This window comes from Dicentrarchus labrax, unplaced genomic scaffold, assembly GCF_905237075.1.
Source record: "Dicentrarchus labrax unplaced genomic scaffold, dlabrax2021, whole genome shotgun sequence".
Classification (NCBI taxonomy): domain Eukaryota; kingdom Metazoa; phylum Chordata; class Actinopteri; family Moronidae; genus Dicentrarchus; species Dicentrarchus labrax.
Genome location: NW_026136724.1, coordinates 14,758,601 through 14,783,604, shown reverse-complemented (window position 1 = coordinate 14,783,604; position 25,004 = coordinate 14,758,601). Strand labels below are relative to the sequence as shown.

The following is a 25,004-nucleotide window of genomic DNA, read 5'->3' as shown; positions in this document are numbered from 1 at the left end:
TATTGAAAGCACAGAGCAAATCTGCGCTGCTTTTACAGATAATATCAAACATACTGCACCCATCTCGAACACAAAGCCACATTTATAAATGGACTGTACCAAAACAAATTCAGTTAAAAAATGCTTGCAGGTGGTGTGTGCGTTTGTTACTTTTGAGAGACATGTGTGACAGTATTGTCAAGAGCACAGTCACGTTATCTTGTAAGACAGCCCTTTGTATAACTTCCTCTGCCTGCACACAAACACAAGCAAGCCAAGTCCTTGCTTTTTCAACAGTGTCGACCAAACAGTGCAAAGGGGCCAAAAATATTCATCCAGTAGTAAGGAGGGACACTAGCTACTAATCTGCCTCGCCCAGCCAATAGTGCACTAGTGAATCACGAGGTGGGCGACCCTCCTCCCTTGTCATCGTCCTCCCAGATTTGAGGTCAAAGCAAGTCATGCCGGGCTAGGGGCGGGCTGAGGGCACACACATGGCCAGACATACGATTTGGAGGATGGGGACAGAAGTGAGGGAGGGAGGGAAGAGACAAAAACAAAGGAGGAGCGGAAGTTGCAAATAGAGAGTAGGGGAGCAGATGGGTCCGTCTGCTCAAAGACTGACAATCATAAAACTGTAACACTTCATTTCACTACTTTAATTTAACAAATTTTGAGTGAAGATGAACAAGTATCAAACTTTGATTATTATATTCCAACTGCCACATTTGCATGATGAAAGCGGCCGATTGGGTTTTGAAAATCAACAAATATATTAGGTTACTGTATTTCACAAAACATGAGAACCAGAATTCCATTAACACACTGCCCCAGCCCTCTTCCAATTTATGTCTTTCACATTGCTGTTTTGTTACTTGCTTGTTAGCTGTCATCTTCTTACCCGTCTGCTTGTCTTTTGGTCCCACGTGTTATTGTTTGTTTGGCTTTTTTTTTTTTGTTGCTTAGTATGGTGTCAGTTTTCTGTTTGACAGCATTTGGATGATGTCAATTTCTTTCTCTCCCCCCCCACAGTATTTGAGCATCCAGCCCTACACTATAGTTGATAATAAGCCTACTAGCTGTAACAGCAATACAACACATTTTGTATTTCCATATTCTACCACCTTTTCTAAGACCTTGATGTCTTCACTGCAATTGTAGATGTGAAATAGACTTCATTATCATGAGCAAACAGTAGCTACAAAACCGTACTACAATAGCGATTGTTCAGAATAACAGTATGTAAAACAATGGCAGCTGTGCAAGAACAAAAATATATAGTCATATTATATTTTTTGACAAGACTTCCAGACTAGACTAACCTACACAGTCTAATGTACTTCACATAGTTACGAAGATGTGAGAAATGTCAAATTCTGCCCACAGGCTTTGCCAGACTTTTCAGACCTGCGCTAAAACTGCCATATTTACAGAAATGCTAATCAACGAGCAGTGCTCCAGTATAAAAATAAACCCAATAATGTGAAAGTAAAAATAAGGAGGAGACGAGAAGAAAAGAGAGGGGGGTGAGGCAGAGAGACAGACAGCAGCAGACAGGACAGAGAAAGATGTACTGGGAGACAAAATCATCTACAAAGTCAACACAAATCACACACACACACACACAGAGGTGGACTGTAGGGAGGTTAGACGAGTAGGCAGGGCTGTATGGAGTAGCGTGGGGATGAGCCACAGTCATTGTGTAGCCTTATATAAGGACAGTGAGTTGACCTCTGTGTGCTCCATCAGCGCTGTCCTTAACCCTACTTAAACCATATAAGCACACAGATAGATTACAATGTATGAAGACACACACACACACACACACACACACACACACACACACACACACACACACACACACACACACACACACACACACACACACACACACACACACACACTTGAGTTGCATGTGCATTGTCAAAGCAGATACGCACAAACACATCCAAACACAGTGAGTGCGAGTGAGTGAGTGGGTGTAACAGTGAGTCACCGAGAAGCATAGACATCTCGCCCCACTCGTGTTTACGCTGGGTTTGTCCTGCTGCACACGAGAGAGAAAATGGAGAAAGAGCACAAAAAAGGGGGGAGAAGGAGAAAACAGGGAGGAGGAGAGAACGAGAGAAGAAAAAGCTGACTCCAACTCCCAAGCTCAAAATAACTCACAACTTAAGATGTGCTACAGCAGTAACAGTAGGGGGGAGTGCAACCAAAACTAGAGAAAAGGGAGGGAGAGGAGGGAGAAATTTGTGTCCTATGTTTTGCTGCAGCCAGATACCACTGGTCCAGCAATCTGTCAGTCTGAGCACAATTATTAAAGTCATGAGAGGGGAGGGGGGGTGTGTGTGTGTGGCGTTGGGAGACTAAAAGGAACCAGAGGAGATGGCAGGAGGAGGAGAGGGCCTTGGCAGGAACAGTCACAGTTCATCAGTGCACTGGTACGTCGCATCTGGCCTTCGTACCCCAGAACAACACACACACACACACACACACACACACACACACACACACACACACACACACACACACACACACACACACACACACACACACACACACACACACACACACACACACACACACACACACACACACACACACACAAATAGCCTTGTTTGCAGAATGCACGGTCAAACAGTGCACAGACACAGACAGAAATAATAATGACAACTGGCACAAGAAAATCCCTGCAGACGTCTAGAGAATGCAACACACACACAAAAACACACACAATTGTCACAATACCAAATTTCTGAGTTTGTTTTCTCTGGAGATTTCCTGGGAGGTTCATAGATGGGCAGCAGTGCTAACGTGCACACACCTAGAGTGGCTCTACGTACATGCACATACAGCACATGTCTGTGTAATCCATGTTTATGCACACGCTGACACCAATTTCCAAGATGTTTCCTGACATAGGCTAATGCAGCTTAACCAAGCATGTTTGTGTGTGTGCGTGTGCGTGTGTAAGATGTGCTGCAAACCGTGACCATGTCTTTGTGTCTGTCTGCTGCACTGCAAGCAAGAAGCCAGCTCACTCGTAACAGTGTTAGCCAACATGATGTCAGTGTGTGTGGAGCTTCTGGCTGAGAGATACCTGCTGTGACCTCTCACTCACTTGACCTGAAGCTAAGAATCACCCCTGCTGCTTATTCAGTGTGTACATGCTATCACTGCATGTATGCTTCTTACATGTGTCCACTGATGCACTGTTTGTTTAGACAAGGTGGAGAAAAACAATTCCTACACACAACTGTTCGCCATGGCTGCCAAGTGTTTCTTCTTTACAAATACTTTGGCAGGTGAACGCCAAAATTTTGAGGTGCTAAATGATGAATCTGATTGCCTTTAAAAACAGTTAATGCAACAGTGATAAAAGATCACAATGTCCAAAATGGCCATGTCATTATGTGAACAACTATATCTGCATCTGTAAAGTAGTGCAGACTTGCATAATTAAGTGATCAGACACAAGCCCTGCTGGCCATAAAGACTGGGTATAAAACTCTCAATTCCATGCGTTAAAAAAAAACCTCATAACAATTGAGTTTAAATATCAAGAGTAATTTCAGTGCTTCTCTGTCAGTTGCATTTATTCTACCTTAAAGTCCAAGGGCTCATCACAACTCTGCATTGCTGCCATAGCGACAACACTCAAAGCTGAGGCAACAGCATTACAGACAGACAGGCAGGCAGGCAGCTCTTAAGCGCGCAGACAGAAATAACTAATGAAAGAAATATAAAAAACACCATGAACAACCCTTATCAAAACCTCCAGCAGTCACAAACTTCTATAGGAAGCTTTGGCTATGACATCTATCTCTGATTTTCTTAAATATTTTAATTGAAATGACATGGATACTTTGTTATCATTCCACTCCAGTCTTAACTTGATCATAATGTAAATTATTCCCTTGTGAATTTTACACAATCAGCTAGCCTTTTAACCAGGCTACTACAAATTTCACTGTACCAGCCCAGGGAGCTGGCATCCATGCAGGCCGATTTTGATATGCAGAGTATTTACATGAAAAATCAGACGAACAACAACACAAGAGCAATTAAATATGCATGAAGTGCAAGAACTAGCAATACAACACTGTGCCAATATAACACCAATACAATACACACAAACATTCACATCTGGGATTGCTCTCCCGGGCTCCCTGTAACATACGACAGTGTAATGAAGCACAAAACACATACTGTTGAAGCATCTGGTGCAGGCAAAGACAGAGCGACAGACAGACTACAGACGGGCGCTGAAAGACAGAACGAAATGTAAAAATAACGAAGGAAGAGACAAAAAGAAGAGTGGAATAAAAGGAATATAAGGAAGTGGAAAGGTATATCAGGAAAAGTTAACTCTGAGAAAAGATGAATCTCCAAAAGTGGGAAGGACCAGGCCAGAAAAGAGTTAAGAGCTAAAGCTATGTAATGCAAGGAACAAGAAAAAGGGCAGAGAGACAAAATGGAGAGATGTTTTTGCCCACAAGCTTGTTACAAACAGCTAAGGAGAATAAACACACACGAAGGGCAACGGTACAGGTCAACAATCTGACCACAGCGTGCACACCCGGAGGGAAAGGACAGCAGGAGAAAGTGACTGTGGATGGGGAAGGGAGAGCAGGACAGAACAGAGGGAAGGAGGGAGGCAGAGAGAGATACAAAACAGTCACTTAATGATGCGAGGCGCTAACGACACCAGGGGAGAGAGAGAGGGAGAGACAAAGACATGGATGGAGGGAGAGGCTGGAGAATAAAAAACTAGACAACAATAAAAGAGGAAACGATAGCAAAGAGTAAACCATAAAATGAAAAAACAAGCAGAAAGAGGGAGTCAATAAAAACACACGTAGTCAAAACAGAAAAAGTAAAGGGCTGTTGCAGTCATTCTGCAATCTAACTTTTACAACCGTTTCCTAGACAGAAGCACGACACCCTCTGTCTCATACCTCTTTGAATAGGGAAATGTGAGAAATGACTCGCTCATAAATGGGTATTACAGTAAACAGTGAGTTGACTAGAGGAATGGTTGTCAAACAGTCTGAGACATGTTAAACAAAGGGAGAGAAGTTTCATTTGAAATGTGAAACTCTGCCTCTGACAAAAAGAAAAAAATCACTACTGTCGTAACACTAAAACTTTCTAATTAATGGGAGTGACATTTCCAGACATCTTGAGCCTGTTATTTACAAAATGATAGCAGTTATGGAACGCAGACACAGAGGATAATAAAGAAATAAAAACTGATCACTCATGTCTGAAAAATAAATACTTGGTGTTGAAATGAGACCTCTGGAAGAATGAGATATTCAAGTTTCAAGAAATGTGTGATGAAAAAAAGCTTAATTTCAGCCAATAAATTCAGTTTCCCCCCCCCAAGACACTGCCTACTGTGTGGATAAATATACATCCCCCCCTGTTGTGACTAGGTATAAGCACGTATATGTGTAGGTTTATGTTTTCACAGTCTTGAAGTGATTCTCAGGGAAAATGGGGGAGTGTGGAGGGGAAAGACTAAAAAAAAAAAAAAAAAAAAAAAGAAAGAAAAATCGATCTGCCTCACTCTCTGCAGTGCTGCAACCACTGGGTGTGTGCAAGTGTCTCACTGTGTTTGCATGTGGCCCAACTACAGGGGCGCCACCAAGTGGTCAAAATGATTCCCACGGTCATTTATAGAGAGAGAGGAGACTAATGTCTAAGGGAAGAGAAGTGGGCATGAGAGAGAGATGGATACATATTCAGGAATTTGTGCAGGGAGGTGTAAACAGCTTGTGTTTGACTTAAAATGAAAATAAACTCTGTCAAGACATCCGAGACAGCAGTGACATTAGTTGTCTCTGTGGAGCTTCTAATTAATTGGATAGCCCTGCAAGACCACAAGCTCTCCCACGTATAAACACATTCAGTCACTTATTCACGCCCAAGTGGCCACTCACTGAGTGCACGCATACGAGCAGACAGACACAGACACAGACACACAGGTTTGCTTGTACCTCTCCCTCAATTCTGGGGGGCCGAATGCTGGACAGGTGGATGGTCTTGTTTTCTCCAGAGTTCAGCTTAACCACCATGGCATCAGCGTTGACCACCTGCATCACCTGGAGGGACAGAAGAAGAAAGGAATTGAGTAAAATAAATACAGAGGAAGGACGGAGAAATTAAATTAAGGGTCCAAAAAACACGGGGGGGGGGGATCACCCCTGCAGGATAGAGCTGTGTTGGAGCAAAAAGACTGGCATTGCATTTTGGTGAGTGAGTGAGCAGATAGACCGAAAGAAAGATGGGAAGTGAAGGAGCAGGTAAAGGATAAATGGAGAGGAAGAGATCTATTCAAAAGCGGAAGGAGAGTGACAGTGCAGATCGTGTGCTGTCACGAGCAGGAGGCACTGAGAGCGGGGTAAGAAAGAGTGATCCTTGAGTGACTGAGTAAGTAAGCGAGCTAAGTCGTCCCAGCAGGCCGGCGAGGTTTGGAGGACAGAGCGAGGACGTTTTGCTATCTGGGGGATTGGCACCAGGAGGGAGGGAGGGACGGAGGGAGAGGGAGATAGAGTGGAAGAGACAGAACTTTATAAACACAAACATCCTGTTAAAGATAGACTGGTAGAGGCATTACATAGCCCTCTGCCACAACAACTGGCTGGCAGCACTTTGCTCTGGAGACCTTTGCAAGTGTAACTTAAGACACTAATTTATGTTTGGCATTTAAATGTTATTTCTGTGTACCAAAGGTAGCAAACACAATTGAAGCAGGTACCGTTCAGAAGAATATGTGTGAATGTTCAGAGTTACAGCTTTTTAATTTACAGTTGAAAGAGTATTAATAACTAGACCATGGGTTCCCAATGTAGAAAGCCACTGACAAAAGCACTCAGATCTGTATATACGGGTCTGTATACAAATCTCAAAGGAATTTAGACTCATCTCAAGTCATGAATAATAATGGTGTGGAATAACTAATAGTAACTCAACTCTAGTCTATGTATGTGACTTTCCATGTGGCTGTGCCCTCCAAAGTAAGAGGACAGATTGGGGGTATAATGTGACTGAGATGGAGGAGGCATCCAAACCCAGAGCCTTTAAGTAGGCCGCTTGCGAGAGACAGAGAAATCAATCGCCCTACACATGTTGCCACCCACACGTGCGTTAAATTGCCTCATCATCACTCAAACTGCGGCTCGTATGTAGGCTGTGCTCAAGCTGAAGTCCTAAAAAGTGAGGGATGCAGGTCTGAGCCATGTTTTGAAGCACAATTTGGGCAGTGTGGGTGTTTGTGCGGCTGACTGTGTGGTAGAAAAACAAAACAAGCAAAAATCCTTTTGAGTTATTAAGATCGAGTTTACCGCTTTGATAGCGTGTATGGCAGACACAAATCCAGGTGTATTAGGCTCTTTGGGAGATTCATTATTCCATGAAAACAAATCAGCCATTGCATTTGCCACCAGAGAACAGAAATTAGACCAGCCCACATGCTAAATAGGCTGCCCACAACAGCAGCCAAAATACATCATATACTAATCACTGAGCTGAGTGGGAGAGATACAGAGACATAGGGAGCAGGAGGGAGAGAGACAGAGAGGGGGAGAGGTGTAATGAGTAAGTGCGAGGGGGGGCGCATGCATGCACACGGCGACATACACGCATGCAAGCACACCAGCCTACACGGATTCGCACCGTAACAAGGTCATTTTGTGGCCTGCCCAAGTAAATAAAGTGCAAGAGAGAGAATGTGGCAGAAGCAGAAGAAAATGGCTCAGCATTTACTGGCTAATTATCAGCCGGGGGAGGCGAGACGAGAGAGGCGAAGGAGGACAGATCAACACGCACACACAGAAAGAGGAACAGAAAGATGGAGCGAGCCAGGGAGACGGAAGTGTAATCTCTCTGTAAATATCACACTAGGAGAAGACAGAGGAAGCGATGGAGAATAGATAGAAAAAATAGAGCAAAAAGTCTTCGCAAAGTAGCTGCCATGAGGGTCGAGTGAGCAGGCAGAGAAGACAGATAGGCGGGCTGCGTGACTCACTGGTCTAAATATGATACTCGAGAGGTAGGGATCTAGTGCCACCCGCTGTCCGTGGCGGACATGACATCTGCAGTGGCCAGAATCAGTCACAGCTAAAAGAGGATCTTGGCTACTGTCAGGGACTGTTGCTGGTTGTCAGTCGAATCCATTAAGTTTGTTTTAACCACAGGGCCAAGCGAGGGCTTAGCCAGGACTTGCTCATTACTCATGTCAGATCATCCTTCTCAAAAGCGACACCTATGGCAGTGTTTCACTCCTGCTGCCAGTGGAGATTATTTGTCTCCCAAATTACATGGTTTCAAATAAAGTAGTGGTGTTTCTGATGCTATGATAAACACCTTAAGCTGGCGTGTAGCCCCTGGGTTCTATTGAAAAAGAAAAAAAAAGGTGGCTGATGAGTATGTACTGCTTTGTGAGGATATTATCCTGGGTACCAATAATCTAGAGAGACTTTTTGAACTAAACGCTTGACTGATTTTAACTGGGGCACGAACCAATATACCCTTTTCTCATCATCTTCTACTTAAGTGACTTTTTAATTTCTTAAAGCAGCTGTCTGACTTTGTAACCATTATGTCTGGCTTGTTCTAACTAGGACATACGGCATACTAACAGTCAAAAGAGGCCCTCGTGTCATCTCTTTCCCTCTTAACCATTGTTAAGGTGTACTGTTCTCCCACTGTTTAACAAGACCTTCAAATGCTCCTATGCGCCAGTACATAAGAGCACTTCTCTACGTGCTCTCAACATAGACCAAAAAAATCTATTCATGTACAGTAATTGCTATACAACTCAACAGTATTATCCTGTAAATCAAGGGGAATATTGAACTTCATATGGATTTTCATCCAAACAAAGCAGTGCTGAACTGCACATGTTCATCAGTATATTTTTATTAGCATTTTTTAGTTTCAGTCCAATATTATGCTTAATGTTTGTATGTCATTCTTTACCTTTATCATGGCGTCTGACAAAAAAGAAAGAAAAAACACACCCATCCATTTGGAAAACGTAACCTGTTTTGCACTTGCATTAGTACTACTACATAAATATCTAGCCACTGTATTAGCCTATATGGTTGGTAAAATATCAGATATCTGTATCTGCCTCAAAAAAAACATCTTTACTACTGCCGAACACAGTCACGATTCATGTAATGCTCAGACATTACAAATACACGCTAGTTCCGCATTTCGACTACCGTATTCTCGTGGATTTGGTCAACCTAAAAGCAACAGTGGCAGTGTTCCTGACAAGCTAGTGATGAGGGGCTGGTGAAGGAGTTCACACCACGTCACCTTTTATCCATCATCCTCGCAGGTCGGTGGTTACCCAGGGGAGAGGAGGGGAAGGGGAAGGAAAGGAGGGTAGAGGAAGACTATTGGGACGTGGCCTACATCCACTTCGCAGGTCCCAGCAGAGGTGGGAGGAGAGAGGCGAGACAGTCAAAAAGGAAGATGCGTCAGCAGGATTGACTTGTGGGGATTGGACCTGCTCTGCTCTCTCCACTCTATCCATCACTCAGATAATAAGAAGTGAAAAGTCGAATGGACGAGAAGAGGGGTGGAGTGTACGATGATGGGATTGATGGATAGACATGTCCCTGGGAGAGTCAGTGCATTGCAGTATTAGGTGCCGACAAATGTCACAGGGACAAGTATGGAGGGGCAATGACAGGAATGAGTAACCTTCGCCTGTCCAATATGTACTTAGCTGTAACGGCTCAAGCAGTTGCAGGGTCAGCATGACATTTCCCCATCACAACTGTGCCACTTTTAACAACAAGTTTTTGGAGTCGGAGGGTCCTAACGCCATTTTAGAGGTCTTTAACTCAGCAAATTTTCAAGCTGTCTTAGAAGAAAATTGTTTTATTTTAACCAATAAACTACACAGAAGGTGATAATCTGGACAAATATTTTGCCAAAAGGCATGGTGTCCCTGCTGATGGCTTTTTATTCCCTAAACAAACCGACTAACATAGCAGGAGATGACGTGCAGCAAGCCTCCTCTGTGGCTTGTTTGGGGGAGAGCAGTTGCAAGGGAAAAGAGGACAGAGAAGAGTCCTGCAGAGAGCGAAAAGTGCACCATGGCTTAACTCGGGGGCATCAGCAGTGCAATGCCGTGGCAGTGCAAAAAAAACAAAAAAAAACAAGTGCAAGGATACCAGAAAGAGGGCATGCATAGTCCCAGGGATCTTGATTAGGTGGGGCATTTTTTTTCCTGACTCACTTCACATGTCTTTTCATCCTTCTTCTTCCAGTCTCCCTATACCCTTTCCACACAAACTCAATCTCAATTTCTTCTTCAACCCTCTACCTCTCTTTTTTTGCCATCCTCCTGCCTTTTTCATACACCCTCCTGAGCTCACCACCAAACATTTCCTCAATCCCCCACTGCCCACATCCAACCCTCTTTTATTGAGAGGGTTCAGGGAGATCTGAGGGCAGCTCACACTGATAATATAAATGTTTTATCCTTTCTCTAGCCTCTTCCCTCTGACTCAGGGAAAAATATACATACAGTTTCTTTTTGCGCCTTCTTTATGTGTGCAGTTTATCAAATTCATTCTGTAAGCAAATTGTCAAAGCAACACCTCCTATGCAACCCTCAGGCTAGCCATGAATTTTTCAGGGTCTTAAAAGTTCAGGGTCTGGAGGGAGCAAACCCAGACAAAAATCAAACTTTTTTTTTCATTCCTAGACAAAAATATATCAACTGAAGGGAAGGGTGGGGTACAACTCATCATCAAAATGCACACAGTGGGGACCAGATTTAAAGCTGATGTTTTAAGACTGGAGATGCTTTACTACGTTAAAGCTACAATTTGGACACTATAATATGTCATCTCATAGTAAGACTGTATTACTAAAATGTATCAAGGAGTCCATCTCACCTGATTTGAACTAATGCGTGCTGACAACTGGGAGGGAGTGCACTCCCTTTGTTCTTGATATTAAGGACACTTCTTTTCCCCTGGGGTCCTGGCCAATAACCTCCAAAGCTAATATATATATAGTTCTTGGCTTTTGGGGGTCGTTCTGTGCTGCTGCTACAGCATACGCCAGCGATTTGGCCCTAATTTGACTGGGGAGTGCTTCAAGGTTGCTGTTAAGCATTCCTCCCAGTACCTTTAGTGAAGGGATTTTTATTTTGTATTTTTATTCAGTGGGGTGGGGGTGGTGGTGGGGAGAGGGGGGTGAAAATAAGAGGTGTCAGGAGGATATAATTCGTTACAACCCTCAAAGTGGCTCTGCTTTTGCTGCACTGCTGGGAGAAAATTGGAAATGCCGCAGTAGACATCAAGTGATGGAAGCAAAGGAAGCGACCAGCCTCCCCCTTAGCACTGAAGCCAAATCTTATTCATGCTGGATAATGTCTGCATGTCATGCTGAAAGTTTTATACCTTACTCCTGCTTTTTATCTGTAGTATACAGATAAGTGAGGACTTTCAATGGAAGCAAGATGACCCAAATTGAAAGACATTATGTTAGGGGCTAAAGTAAAAGTGCCAATTTGAAACACCTTCACCAATGGGACATAGCTTATAAAAGCCACTTCAGGACCTTACCTTGGCTACAAATTGCCTGTCCTTCTGGTCCAAGTTGGCAGTGGGTGCCACGTAGTCCTTCCAGATGCGGACCTTGCGCTCTTTAGCAGATCTGGCAAAGAACAAAATCACATCATCATCACCATTTGTAGTCCTCAGCAGCCATGTTGTATTGAGACATTAACGTGAAGTGACAAAAAATTATCCATTTGGCTGGAAAAAAAACGACAAAAGCTCATTAAAGTGAGTAAATGAGAACATAGTCACTGCTGCAATGATTGTAGAGGATGAAAATCATTGCAGCAGAATAGATTGCTCATCTCAAGCAGTGGTGGCATAAATTTGTATACTATATAATTTGCACAATTATTTTCAAACTCAAGAATCTGCATGTACTTTGTTTATTCATTATGTCTTGATGTCCTGATTTCCAGAAACAAATATACTGTTCAGCAGAGCAACAGCGGAATTTAATAATAACAAGACTTTTTAATAAATGTCCATTTAACATTCAACAAAAACTATGTTTTCTGCGTGTCTAAAGTTGCACACACCGTTCAGCAGCTCTGAGTTTCTCTGCTCCCTGGGTGTAGACAGCCATGGACCAGTCCACGCAGCGAGCAAAGCCTTCCTTCAGCAGGAGTTCTGTTATGTTGCCATTCTGACAGAAAAGGGAACACAGATAGTCAAAAGAACAATTAATGAGATAGAAAGTCTGAATTCTAATGACCGCAAGCTGGGTCTCGCCTCCTGTGTGTTTTTACCGGGTGGAGGATGGTGCCCAGTATGATCTGGTTGGGACAGCTCTCCAGGATGATCTGAACATCTCTCTGCAGAAGACGGGATTCAGTGAAGAATTTGGCCTCTGCTGCAAATGGCTCTGGTGTCTCTGTGCCATCCGCTTCCCGCTTGAACGTGGGACACTGGAGAGAAGGAGAACACACATTATAACACAACAATACTCACATCTCAATCAGTAGGGTAGTTTTGAAAGCCTTGGGAAACATGATAAAATGTGTCCAATTTGATTGATTACATCGCCATTGTGAGAGACATTTTTTGTCTACTGCAATTCCCTGTAGCCAACCAGTGCCTCTAGGAGTTTTTTTTGTGCACACAATCTTTTGATATAATCTGCTTTTGTTCTGTGTACTACTATTATCCACTTTTAACCGATGTCACCTTGCTGCACGTGCTATCTGTATTCTCCTTAGAGTGTGGCAAAAACACCTGACAGATATAAACACAATGGGCACGACGAGCAGACAGGCCTTTGAACAACGAAACAAAGAACACCTTGAAATGGATGTAATATCTTCAAGTGGGAGATGAAAAAGATTAGTTATCTTGAGTGGTCCATTGGCAAAGCTGGGCTTGGTGAAAAAGATTGATGGGGAAATTTTGTTGAGCGGATATGACACTGGTGGAACAAACACAGGCTTAGGAGGAGTGACAAAAATGAGTCTTTACTCTTTTAATGTCTTATTTATATATATATATATATATATATATATATATATATATATATATATATATATATATATATATATGTGTGTGTGTGTATTCCTAACAAGGCTGGACTGTCTGCCTTAAATACTTTATTAATTGTTTTTGTGACGGTTTTCTCCACAGCCGTGGAAGCCGTTTCGAACCACAGCCATTTTATCTGCACGTAGGTGGCCAATTGTGCTTTTATTTGTTTACAACTTAGTTTATTGTACTGTGCTCCTGATTAAAAGAAAAAAGTTTAGCAAAAAAAAGAAAAATCAGCTTAGCAGTTCACATTTAACCACATCTGTATTTGCAGCAAGCGAATGGTGGTTACCTTAATTCCAGACAGCATGACAGTGACCAGGTAGTAGTCTGGGAGCAGCAAGGCACGAACAACACTGCCGTCACGCACATGCTCGATGATGGCTTGGGGAAGGAAAGAGGACAGAACATAAAACGTTTGAGGGAGACAAGAGTGTGTTAAATTACAATGACCATACATACATCAAGCTCTCAGATTAAACTTGCTTATTTGTGGGCTGGACAAAGTTTACATTTACCTTATCAGCACAATATTTTATATTAGAAAATATGGAGTGAGGATTGAGTGATTGGCCATCCAGAATGAAAAACAACATCTCATTCTCTCAGGAAAATGGCCACAGACGAAGGAAAGTCTGAATTTATCTAATTTATTTTAATCCTGGGAAGATTGTCATAGCATCTATTCCCTGTTTCAGCAAGGCCCTTCATGGCACTCATTGAACTTAAATCAATAACACCTGTGATCTGCCAAAAACAAGCAGTGGAATTAAAGTGTCTGGCTAAATGCTCACTCTCTGGTACTTCTCGAAGAGGAGCAAATGACGGCCTGCTTGGCAGACTGTGTGATACTCGAACAAATTCTGTACCATACACTCACTACCGTAGGCTCAAAGAGGTTGCTGGAAAAAGGTTTGCCGCTTCCTTCCTCACAGCATAAAAAGGCTGTGGTCAGCTTCAATTACTTTTGGTTACAATTAATTTAAAGTTTTCACAAAATGTCAAGAGAACTTCTGAATCCACTTCTGCAGCATAATCTGCTGCTCTGCGGTCAGCATGTGAAGTACGAAACTAGTGAACCAAAATAGAGCTAATACGGTACTTTGGTGCCAACTTACTATAGCCATTGTTCTCTGGGAAGACGGAGACTACATATTTACTGTGTTTGTTTCTTTCAGCCACCTCTAAAGCCTAAAGATGTAAGTACTTGATACTTAAAAGATAGTTTTTCTGAGTATCAGTCAGTCTTGACTATGCTATATGCAACATATGAAAGCTTGAGACAAGGTCAATTTATTAGGAAAGCTTCTGAAGTATTACATGGTATTTTTCTCCAAAATCATATCACTCAAATGCTGCTCCTCCTGACCTTGAAAGTACTTCAAGAAATTGGACAGGATGTGAGTCACCTGTGTGAAAGGCATTTCACGCCTAAATGGTGTTTTGATGATGGGCTCTCTCAATCTCTATATGCCTTCTGTGTGCGTGTGTGCGTGTGTGTGTGTGTGTATAAGCAGGTAAGAGAGAAATTGGTATTCCCGTTTTCAACTACAGCAACTCAATGCACATTTTAAAAAAAAGAGGGCTCCGGCTCGACTGCTGCCTCCAAATTTAAAAGGAACCCCGACTGTCTCTCCTGAATAGTAAGAACAAGAAATAAAAGAATGAAACGGCCTTCCCCCTGTTAATTTTCCCATTCAATTAAAGGGTATTGAAATGAGCTGAGCCACTGTTAACAGCAGTCGCCTGGAAAGGAATTGAGCGGCACATTACAGCTCGGGCAGGGTCAGAGATGAAAGACTGGAGGAATGAGCTTGTGAAGGGTGATGTAGTGTGTGCCATTACATGCACTGAGGTGAACATTCAGAACAGAATATCTTCAAGCAGAACAGTTGATTTCTGACACAGCCTGCAAATGTGGCTTTTATTGGAAAATAGAGGCTTATGTATTATTGAGTGTTTTTATATGCCATGTGTCTTTGTTTCTTAGGCCAAGCTTTCTCTGTCTGAGTGTGTCAAGTGTGGATGTTGCATGCCCCTCCCAAGCTCATTACCGTTGATAGGTTTCTGGTGCAAGGAGTCGACAAAGTTCCGGGGGTTCTCTATGGTGTACTTCATGTCGCGGATGGTGTGTGCGCCGCCACCCTCACTCCACATTCCCTTCTTCGAAGCCTTAGACTGGTCTTCCAATTCACAGAGTCGGGCCTGCTCTGGACTGGTCAAACACACAAAAAGGAAAGTTTAAGACAATATAAAAGGATCACCCACAAAACACATTTCAAACTCTGGACAGCTGTTAAAGTGAGAAAATCAATATGTTGCTCTCTATATATGTAGTGAATAAAGGTTAGCTGTACAGCATGACTGTTTGACCTCAATCCAATCCATTTGAGTTTTTTGCTGCTGTTTTTCCAAACAATGAAAGCAAAAAAAGTTGAATATGGCACAAATACTTTGCTTCTCTTTCCAGGCAACATCCTTTAGACCATCCTAGACAGATGGCTGAAAACCTTAAGATGGGGATTTCAGTTCATCTGTTTTAATTTTAAAACATCGGGGTATTTAAAAATGAATTTACTGAGTAAAATTAGAAACCAAAAGGAAATCTCTAGAGCAACTTTATTAAATTCACTTAGTTAAAAATCATGCAACTCCTACTGTAACCTGCAGCTGAGTGAAACTGATACTGAAACCTTCACAGATGGGCTGCTTACCAGCTTTGAAAAATTAAAATTCTGTTAAAGAACACTGTTGCAATAAAGCTGTGATAGCTCAAGTTAAATTATTGCTCTTAACTAGGTTAAAAACACATCTATAAAGATCAAAGGGTCTTGAGTGGCATAAAGCTCCTTTGACAACATGCTATTAAAGAAATATATAAATATATAGAATTACACCGCTAGCGCTGCCTGTTAACAAGTTGCAATTAATTTCACACCAGTCAGAAAGCAGTAGTCACTATACCTAACGAGGAGAAAGGTTTTTATTGTAGAGTCGCACCACTTGTTAACTTCAAGTTCTTCATGTTCTAATTGCTCTTATGCCCCCCCCAACGTCTTGTCACAGTACGCAAATATTAGCATTACAAGAACTATAATTACTACAACCTGCATCCAATGCAAAAAGTCTTTCACTTCTATTATGTTGGGTTCATTACAATTCAATCAAGTTACAGAACCGGTTGTAGCTTTTCGGTGCAACAAAACTGTCATTGGTCGTTAACTTCAACACGTACAACAAGTGCTCATTAAAACTATAGAACTGTATAAGTAAGGGTTTGGTCAGGCTCCAGCTTTGTTGAATTAAGTGCTGCATAAAGTGCCGTTCCCGACAAACTGCACTGCTGTTTTAGTGGCAACCAGCTGATGACCAGATTATAACTGCTTAAAAAATGTATCCGAGCATTTTGTGAAGAGACAATAACAGTGTTTGACAGCTCCTTCAAAAGCAACCACGCAGCTGGCTACAAACGCCACAATTAATTCCATGCTGGCTCTCTAAATTGTGCAGCCTAATGCTTTTTGAGGGCCCTTGTACAACTTTAATTATTCATTACTTCAAATGGCCAACAGGCTTTTGTTTTTCCAAGAAGCAAAGGCTGCCCGATTGATATGGGAGTAGCGATGGTGACTAGAGCTTGCAGAGGCAACAAAGTGGGTCTCAATTAAAATGCCACACACATAAACACACATGTAGCCTGTTCTCCAGCTGTGTGTCCCTAATTGGGCTTTTGGACTTGTGCCCAAATCCGTAAAGTTCTCTTTTCCCTTTACACTGATTTAGCTACAAACTTCAAATTAAAATCGAAATAGTTTCTTGCTTACTGAGCAACAAAAGCGAAACTTTCTCTAAGAAGTCAATCGTGTTTAAGCTACTTAGAATTTAGGCGCTTAACGGGAACAGAAAGCTACAAAGATAAAGTGAGAGAAACTAACAATGCAATCAAGGAAAGCAGACATTGTAAAGCTTCAGAAATAAATGGAAAGCAAAATCACAGGCAGAGATTGGTATAGATATAGAAATAACTTCATGTGTGGAGGCAGATGATAGTGAACTTAGCCATGTCTACAAATAGACTGGTTTCTTTTTAGGTCAGCAACTCCTTCCAACCAACACATTGCTTCAAATCAAAACAGATATTGATAGGGAAGAAGAGTGCAATACTGAGCAAGACTACTGGAGAAACAAAGGGCCAAGGAAAAACACTTTTCAATTCCCTTATATTTGAACATGCTGTAGGCTACATCTTTCATCTCCATATGGCTCCCTTGTGCAACCAAAAATACTTTAAATAGATACAAAATGTTGAACCTTAGCAAGCCATTTTACAGCTCCCCGTTGTGTTTGCACAGTTGAAGAAGATGTAGGATGTCAGGTTCCCCAGTGTACTTGACTGGAAGGGTTCCACTCCTAGTGAGCAGCGAGGCCCAAATGAGCACAGTTCATCCCCCAGACGTTTACACCCCTCAACCAGCACTCCTCTGGGGCTCCAGTTAAAAAGGAGCAATGAGGGAGGGGGGTTATATAGCACGATCGGTCTCCATGTTAATGTGGCTGCTCCCTTGTGCTCTGGTGGGTGGGTGTTATATAATCAGTCAAACCCCCTGCTTTTGGTTTTAATTATTTAAAAAGGAAAGTGTAATGCCGAGGAATCCGACCAATTTTCAGGCTCTATTCACCTCAGTGAATGGATAAAGCATTTTTAAATAAAAGCAGTCTGACTGAGTGGCAGAGACTAAGATGCAAATCTGAGTAGAGGAGATTGATGAATGGGTCTGTAGCAATCACTGTATGGCTCAGCAGCAAGGACAGATTTTTTTTTTTATATCGATCAACTGAAACTCAGTCCAATTATGAAGCCTCCTACAGCAAACAAAAAAAACTCATCTGCGTGATTTAAATAAACATGAATCTATCTGACAGACAGCGGCAATATGTAGGAAGAATTAATTTGGACAGAAATTGGGAAAAGTGGACCATTTGCATAACTATAACCCTTTAAATACAGAATAACTGGAAATATAAATGCATATTCTGCACATGTATGGTGCTTTGTGCTACCGTCACATTTAGCTGAATCCAGACCTAAAAATCCAGTGAGAAATAAAGTACTAAAAGAATTCCACACTAGCGTATATGTGCAGGAACGCTACCTCGAATCAATCATCGGTCCTAATGTGGCACTTCAAGGTGAATTAATTTGCTTTTCTTTTCAAAATTTGTTCTTTAATAGCATTTTCAAGCTACATAAAAATGGCCATTTATATGCAAAAAAGCTGCTTGTTCAAAATACACGATTGTTACATATTTCATTATTTAGTTCAAATTAAATAACAAACCAATAATAAATGTGGGCAGACACAGAAATCTGCATATTTGCATTTAAATCTAGTATAGTCAGAAGATTCAGCATTCAAACATATTCAAAAGTTGAATACATAAATGGACAGATGTGAGCATTCAACCCAACTTGTGTGTTTTCATAATGCTTTAATAAACCAATGAAAACCAGCCCCAAACAACTGTGGCCCATCCTGCTCTGGTGCACCGCTGAGCACTGGCCCTGGCCCTTAAATTTGTGAACCGTTTTCCCAAGCCACAGTCAGCTTCTGAACATGTTTAACTGCACTGTCCAGAGCCATCATCATTATAATCACCCCCATAATTATGATCACATCATTGTTAGTGTGATCAACATGGCCAGTCACGAGGGGTAATGATATTGGAGGCTAGTGCATCGAGGGAAAAACTAAGGCCTAAAGTCATCACTGAGTAATGGGCCTCCCCTTTGGCCAAATGATGCCCGCTTACACTTAAAGCATCATTTACATTAGTGCTTGTTCTGGGCCATTGCACAGAATGCTCGAAATGGGTCATTAGTGGCAAAATATTCACATCATCTCTGTTCATGTTGGAAGATACAAATGTAGCAGCATGAGTCAAATTGCGTGTAATGTGTGCAATGTGCAAATACTGCCACTGGGGGGGATATACAGTACTTTGTCATATAGCGCTGGGTGTGCAAGTGTATTTAGGGGATTACTGCGTAAGGGCAATGTAGCAGAAAAGGGTTTCAGAGGGACAACATTGTAGCAGCAGGGTAATACTGCCACCATCTGGGACGCCACGGGTCTATCTCAATTCTCTACCAATTGAGGACTTATGTATATCTCCCTGCAGATTTACCAGTGTTGCAGAAGATCCCATCATGCTGCCAAAAGTGATTTCCTCCTCATTCAGTGAAACGAAGTATAGGATTGCAAACTGAAACTAGCTTTGACATCCAAAATTAAACCACACTGACCGAGCACACGATTTGAGGGAAAAGCACTTATGATATCAGTCACGCTCAAGGTCAGTCATGCCAACGTGGGTGATTATGGTATCATAACAAACATAATACATAACACAGAATGTATATGTAACGATTAGACATCTCAAAGATAAACTATGACACATGGTACAGTCACACATATTGGGATGTGTCGTCAATATATCGGTACACATAATCTCATCCAAATGTATTTACTTTTTGAGTCTTACCAAAAAAGAAACAAAAACAATCTTACTTGTTGCCTCTGATTCCTTCCCTGCGGACTGTGGCAAGGCCCTCGTTCACCAAAACCTCAGCAATGTTCTCGCCTGTTGTGTCTAAAAATTAGAGGAAAAAGAAACTATCAAACACCACAATGGTTACAATTACGCAGCAGTTAGTTCCGATCAGGTCATTTGATTGGACAAGAGGCAACAATGAGTGCGGATATTCAGTATAAGATGAACATTTAACTATGGAAAATCACTTTTTGCAAACAGTTGTTGGTTAAATCATACCTGCAGTTAATAAGCTAGCAGCAGGTATAACTTCCATGAAAAATACTATTAAAAATAGTAGTGTATCACCACCAAAATATTTGAAAAATATTGTACTGTAAAAATATTGTATTGTAAAAATATACACAATAGTTTGGTAGCACAATCATGTCCCGGGATTCTAGTGACGCCCAGAGTTGCCCTTAATAATTGCTGCATAACTATGTAACAGATTTCCACATCACAGATATGTCGAATTATTTCAGTATAATATGTTTCCTCTCATATGATGTGGCTTTATTTCTCAAAATATAAACTGCAGAAAGATAAAAGGGAAAAGGAACGTTTATGGTGCGAGTATTGTTCCCTATCCATTAAGTATGTGGACATCATTCAGACCAGTCTGTGATGTTAGAAGTGACAGTCCACTCACCTCTCCCCAAGTAGACCATGCCGTACTCTCTGCCCAAGGCGGTCTTGATTTCCACAGTGAAGCACACTTCTTTGCCGATTAGTTTCTTCCGCAGGAACTCTCTGGCTTGAAAGGCCCATGGCTGCAATACAGACAGGAATATTAATGCACATTTAAATAGGGCGATCAAACCAAAACTTCAACCACAAACAACTTATCAAGATGCATTTGGACTTGTCAGTATCACTGGAAGTAAACAACCAGTAGAAAAATACTGCTGCAATAACAAACAATTTTTCATTTTAAATAAAAGAGAAATTGTGTTAGTGTATTGTATTATTGTCAGACCAAATTACAGTGTGAACACAGTTATGCAATGACTGTGTGTTCATTCTTTTTTATGCAATGACTGGGTGTGTATGACTATGTGTGTCTATGTATGCTGCAAATGATGTTATATGTTTCTTAAACTTTTTTATATATTTCTTTTTTTATGAATGATGCACTGACTGGACAGCACTTTAAATTTTGTTGCACCTGTGACAATGACAATAAAGATCTATTCTATTCCAGTTAGTTGTCCCCTGACTGAAGGTTGTGTCCTTTTGCCTCTTCACAGCCACCAGACGCACATAATAGCCCACAGTAGTAGAGTAAAAAGAATAGCATCCATCCACAAAACAATAATTAGCAGTGTGATTATCATGTAGACTGCAATAAACACGCTATTCAATATGATATTATTGTGGTCAAAACAAACTCTCTCTAGTGGTTGATTTAAATTGATTTTTCTTTCTTTTTATCTCATAAAAAGAAAAAGGCCATGACTGTTTGTCAGAGGCCAAATTGAAAATGTATTTAAAAAAGCAAACATTTGAGTCTTGCAACCTTCAGATACTAATATTTTCTTTTATAAACAGGCGGCAGAACAGACGGCAGTAACGTCTGGCTGTGATAAACAAATTGATGGACTTTTCAAAGGCTTGATAAGAAAATGTCAAATTACACCAGTGGTATCTTAAAGCCTCGAGCTCAATTGAGAATCGACATGTTTATCTCCAGGCTACATCATCATTTATACAATCAGTCATGCTCTGAATACCAATTCATACATAATCATACTGCTACTGTTCAATGGAAATGAGGACAGCAAAGCAATGTGACAAATATTTCAAAGCTAATCAGAATCAGAAATACTTTAATAATCCCAGGGGGAAATTATTTTTGTTACAAACTCCAGATATACAAACAACATATATATATATATATATATATATATAAAAATCTTCTCCACACAGTGAAAACAAAGATGCACAAATCGGCATTCACCCCCTTAATTGGAATATCACAGTGTGCGTGCTGCTGGGCTACTTAGCAGGACCTTGTTCTGCCTTTGCAAAACACACACACAAATATAAACAACAACAAACACAATGGGATAGAACTGCTCACCTCATCAGGGGTGTCCTTGGTGTCGGGCTGGGCCTGAGCGGCTCGGCGGGCCATGGCCCCAGCTCGGATATTACTGAGATTGATCTGACGCTCTGGGGGAGGGCCACCTCGAGGCTGGCCCCGAACAATGATGGCACAGCCTGACAAGACCTGGGGAGATGACAATAAAGACAGTCAACTGCAGAAGATGAAATCGGCAGTAAAAGTATTGGCCACAGTTTAATTTGGCAAGACATTCTAGCTACTTAAAATCTATTCATCACACAAAAGACAATGCAATTCACTGGTCACAAATACCAATCCCCGCCCTTTCAGTCACCTGCGTGGAAGGGGAATATTACTGGTAGTTTTCAGTTTCTTTTTCCTCTCAGACAATAAACACGAGGGTCACGCAGGATACATTTGAAAATATTGTAAGATAAACAAGTAGAGAAGGTAGGCAAATAAGGAACTCATCAATTTAGGGAATTCGTCCGAGCTCATTCAAAAGAAATCACAGTAGCTATACAAAAGCGCAAAATCCTGTTGAGATGTTACAGGAACATGGAAAAACTATTGTAGAGCTGGAAAGCAACTTCACACTGCACGTTGCCATGGTGACAGTCTGTCATTCAAACGCAAGGTGAGATCACGCCATCTGATAACGTAGCTAAATACAAAAAAAAAAAAAAAGATAACCTACTCTTGGGTTTGACAACCATGGCATTTACACGAATCTGAGCAAACACCTTTTATCTGCGGACTCTCCAGTGTGTCTGTGGGGAGCATCACTGGGGGCTGTTGATCTAAGATGTGGTCTAGATAAAGTCTTTCATCTGATCACCATTGTTCCCCACTATCTGACTCAGTACCTCCAAGTATAGGCTAACCAACCAGGCATGGGGAAGAAAGAGTACTACCCCCCTCTTCTCTGTTTACAAAAGGGCCAAGTTCCACCTGGAATGTACTACAGGGCTTTGCTTGACTCCCTCATCAGCTTTCTTAAGGCACAGAGTTGACTGTGTGAGATGAGGGTCATTAATGAAGAGTCTAATAATATTACAAAATGATGTATACTGTGTGCATAATAAATCAAAGACAAGGGTGAAACAGTGAAAGTTAAGAGCTCATTTGAAATTCCAAAATCATATTAATCCAACTACTCTCTGCTGCACTAAGAGACACTATAATTATTCCTCCGCAAAACCCTCAATTCCATTGGTAATAAACCCACAAGAGTGCAACCTACTCACACACTTCCTTCTCAAGGGAGGACGCCAGCGCTTACCTGTTTACAGTCGTTACCACAGGTCTAAAAACAGCCCGTCTTCAAACGCGTCGGGACATGTGTAATTATGTGTTGTGCTCACCTTTTATAACTAATCCCAACATCTAAAACAACTCAACATACACAACAAGAGATCTCTGAACCTTTGTTTAACCGAGTGTTTGTTTCACAGTCATGCATAAGACTGTGGCTCTACTGCATCTACTTCCACAGGACAAACTACGGCATCCGTTGAGGAATTGTTAACTTTATCTAGATGAGTAAAGGTTAACTAGCCGCTGGGACAAGGTGACAGGTCCAATCTGAGATGAAAGGGAGGTGAAGTACCATGTGGACGAACAGAGACCACACACATCCAAGATGAATGGGAGATTATGGGGGCAAGAAAGCTATGGCTACGTGTCAGTTTCCCGTGGTTGGCTTTAAACAGCACGCTGAGGAAATGCTGCTTAAGTCTGTGACTTAAAGGATCTGATCTGAACACATTAACCCGCTTGGCTACTACAGAGTCTGAATAACCATACGATAATGACGGGTACTTTAACCGCTGAAATGTGACACACTGGCATTTATAGGAAACGCTGAGGGGGACAAAAAATGAAACGATATGACGTTAACGTAGAGAGACGCTTTTGACGTTAGCTTTCACGCTAGTTGGTCATTTACGTGGGGCTCAGTGAGATAAATGAAGTCAACTTGCGTAAAGACACTGTCAACTCCGAGTTCAGCACCACCGCAGACCAACTTTCTTCATACAGCGGCAAATCAACACTTTGCTTGCCAGATACTAAACCCTAGTTAGCTTACAGTTTGCTAGCCGTTAGCTGGGAAACTAAACATCTGTTACTAACGTTAAACGACAGTAGTTTCCAGCCAACTTGGCTATTACTTACACGTAAATCTTTTTCTTTTTTTCTTTTTTCTTTACACAGTGAACTTATTACAGCTTTGTCAATTACTCCTAAGTTACTTATGGCCAACTAGCAAGATAGCAAACATGTGCTAACGTCAAATGGCTTCAGCTTATTAGCAGGCTAGCAAATGTTAGCTGGCATGCTACTGCAGCCAGGTGAGCTGAATGTCAGTGACAGTCGTTAGAGACACAGTGCCAACACCGGCTTTTAACCCACACTTGTATTCATATCGTCAAATAAAACTCAGTTTAAGTTGCAAGACAACCGACAATAAGTTGAGCCTTCATTTACGTTAGCTCTTGTCTCACTAAGCTAACTAGCTGCATCCCCAGACTCACGTAGTGAGCACACAGATTCATATGTTAGGACTCCTACCATTTTCACAATTCCTCTCTGCAGAGCAGCAGCCGGAGAGGGGGCTGTCTGACTTGGTGCCGAAACAGATGCCATGTCCACCGGTTTAAAGATACAACGCCGTTAAGGGGTGACCAGGTCAGGGAGCTGGGACTCTGAAGTGAGTGACTGTACTACTGAAAGCCAAGAGAAAAAGGCTGAACACCGATCAACACACACGTTATACCGGAAACACACTTTGCCATGCATACACACGCGTCAAAATCTTTCCGGGTCTGAGGGGAGCGGAATGAATGGGAGCGAATGGAGCCGCTGCTCGACCGCGTAGGCAAATTGAAATAAACTCTTCCGGTGCAAGAGGTGCGACACGTCAGCATAGTGTTAACACAGCTAATGTTGCCTTCAGGGTCTGCCGGAAATGTTCTATTTCGATTTGAGTCTCATAAAAACGACGGTACAAACGGACACTTGAAGTATAAATATTGAAACAGTTGCCAGAAAGAGGTATATTCATGTTTAAGGTTTTGATTTCACATAAGTTGTCCAAACAAGTTATGTTAAAAAATGTTTACTTTGTTTTAAATATATGGTGTAACTAATTGAAGTAATGCTATATATTGGCTAATTTTCACAAATTATTATTATTTTTTTAAACAAATACATTTACCCCATCATCCTTAAAGGTCCAATAATATTTAGGATGA

The 25,004-nt window shown here is 41.6% G+C and overlaps 1 protein-coding gene across 1 annotated transcript in view; it reads right to left on the bottom strand.

Moving 5' to 3' along the window:
* Nucleotides 1-24,583, bottom strand: part of snd1 (staphylococcal nuclease and tudor domain containing 1) — a 166,175-nt gene extending 141,592 nt beyond the window's left edge. The window contains exons 1-10 of the mRNA XM_051392438.1: nt 24,322-24,583; nt 21,766-21,915; nt 20,335-20,455; nt 19,661-19,742; nt 15,146-15,306; nt 13,384-13,475; nt 12,323-12,481; nt 12,113-12,219; nt 11,580-11,670; nt 5,982-6,086 (exon numbers count right to left, since the gene is read on the bottom strand). Of these exons, the coding sequence (XP_051248398.1) occupies nt 5,982-6,086; nt 11,580-11,670; nt 12,113-12,219; nt 12,323-12,481; nt 13,384-13,475; nt 15,146-15,306; nt 19,661-19,742; nt 20,335-20,455; nt 21,766-21,915; nt 24,322-24,396 (1,143 nt within the window). The 5' untranslated portion in view covers nt 24,397-24,583. The remainder of the gene's footprint in view (nt 1-5,981; nt 6,087-11,579; nt 11,671-12,112; nt 12,220-12,322; nt 12,482-13,383; nt 13,476-15,145; nt 15,307-19,660; nt 19,743-20,334; nt 20,456-21,765; nt 21,916-24,321) is intronic.
* Nucleotides 24,584-25,004: the final 421 nt, after the last annotated feature.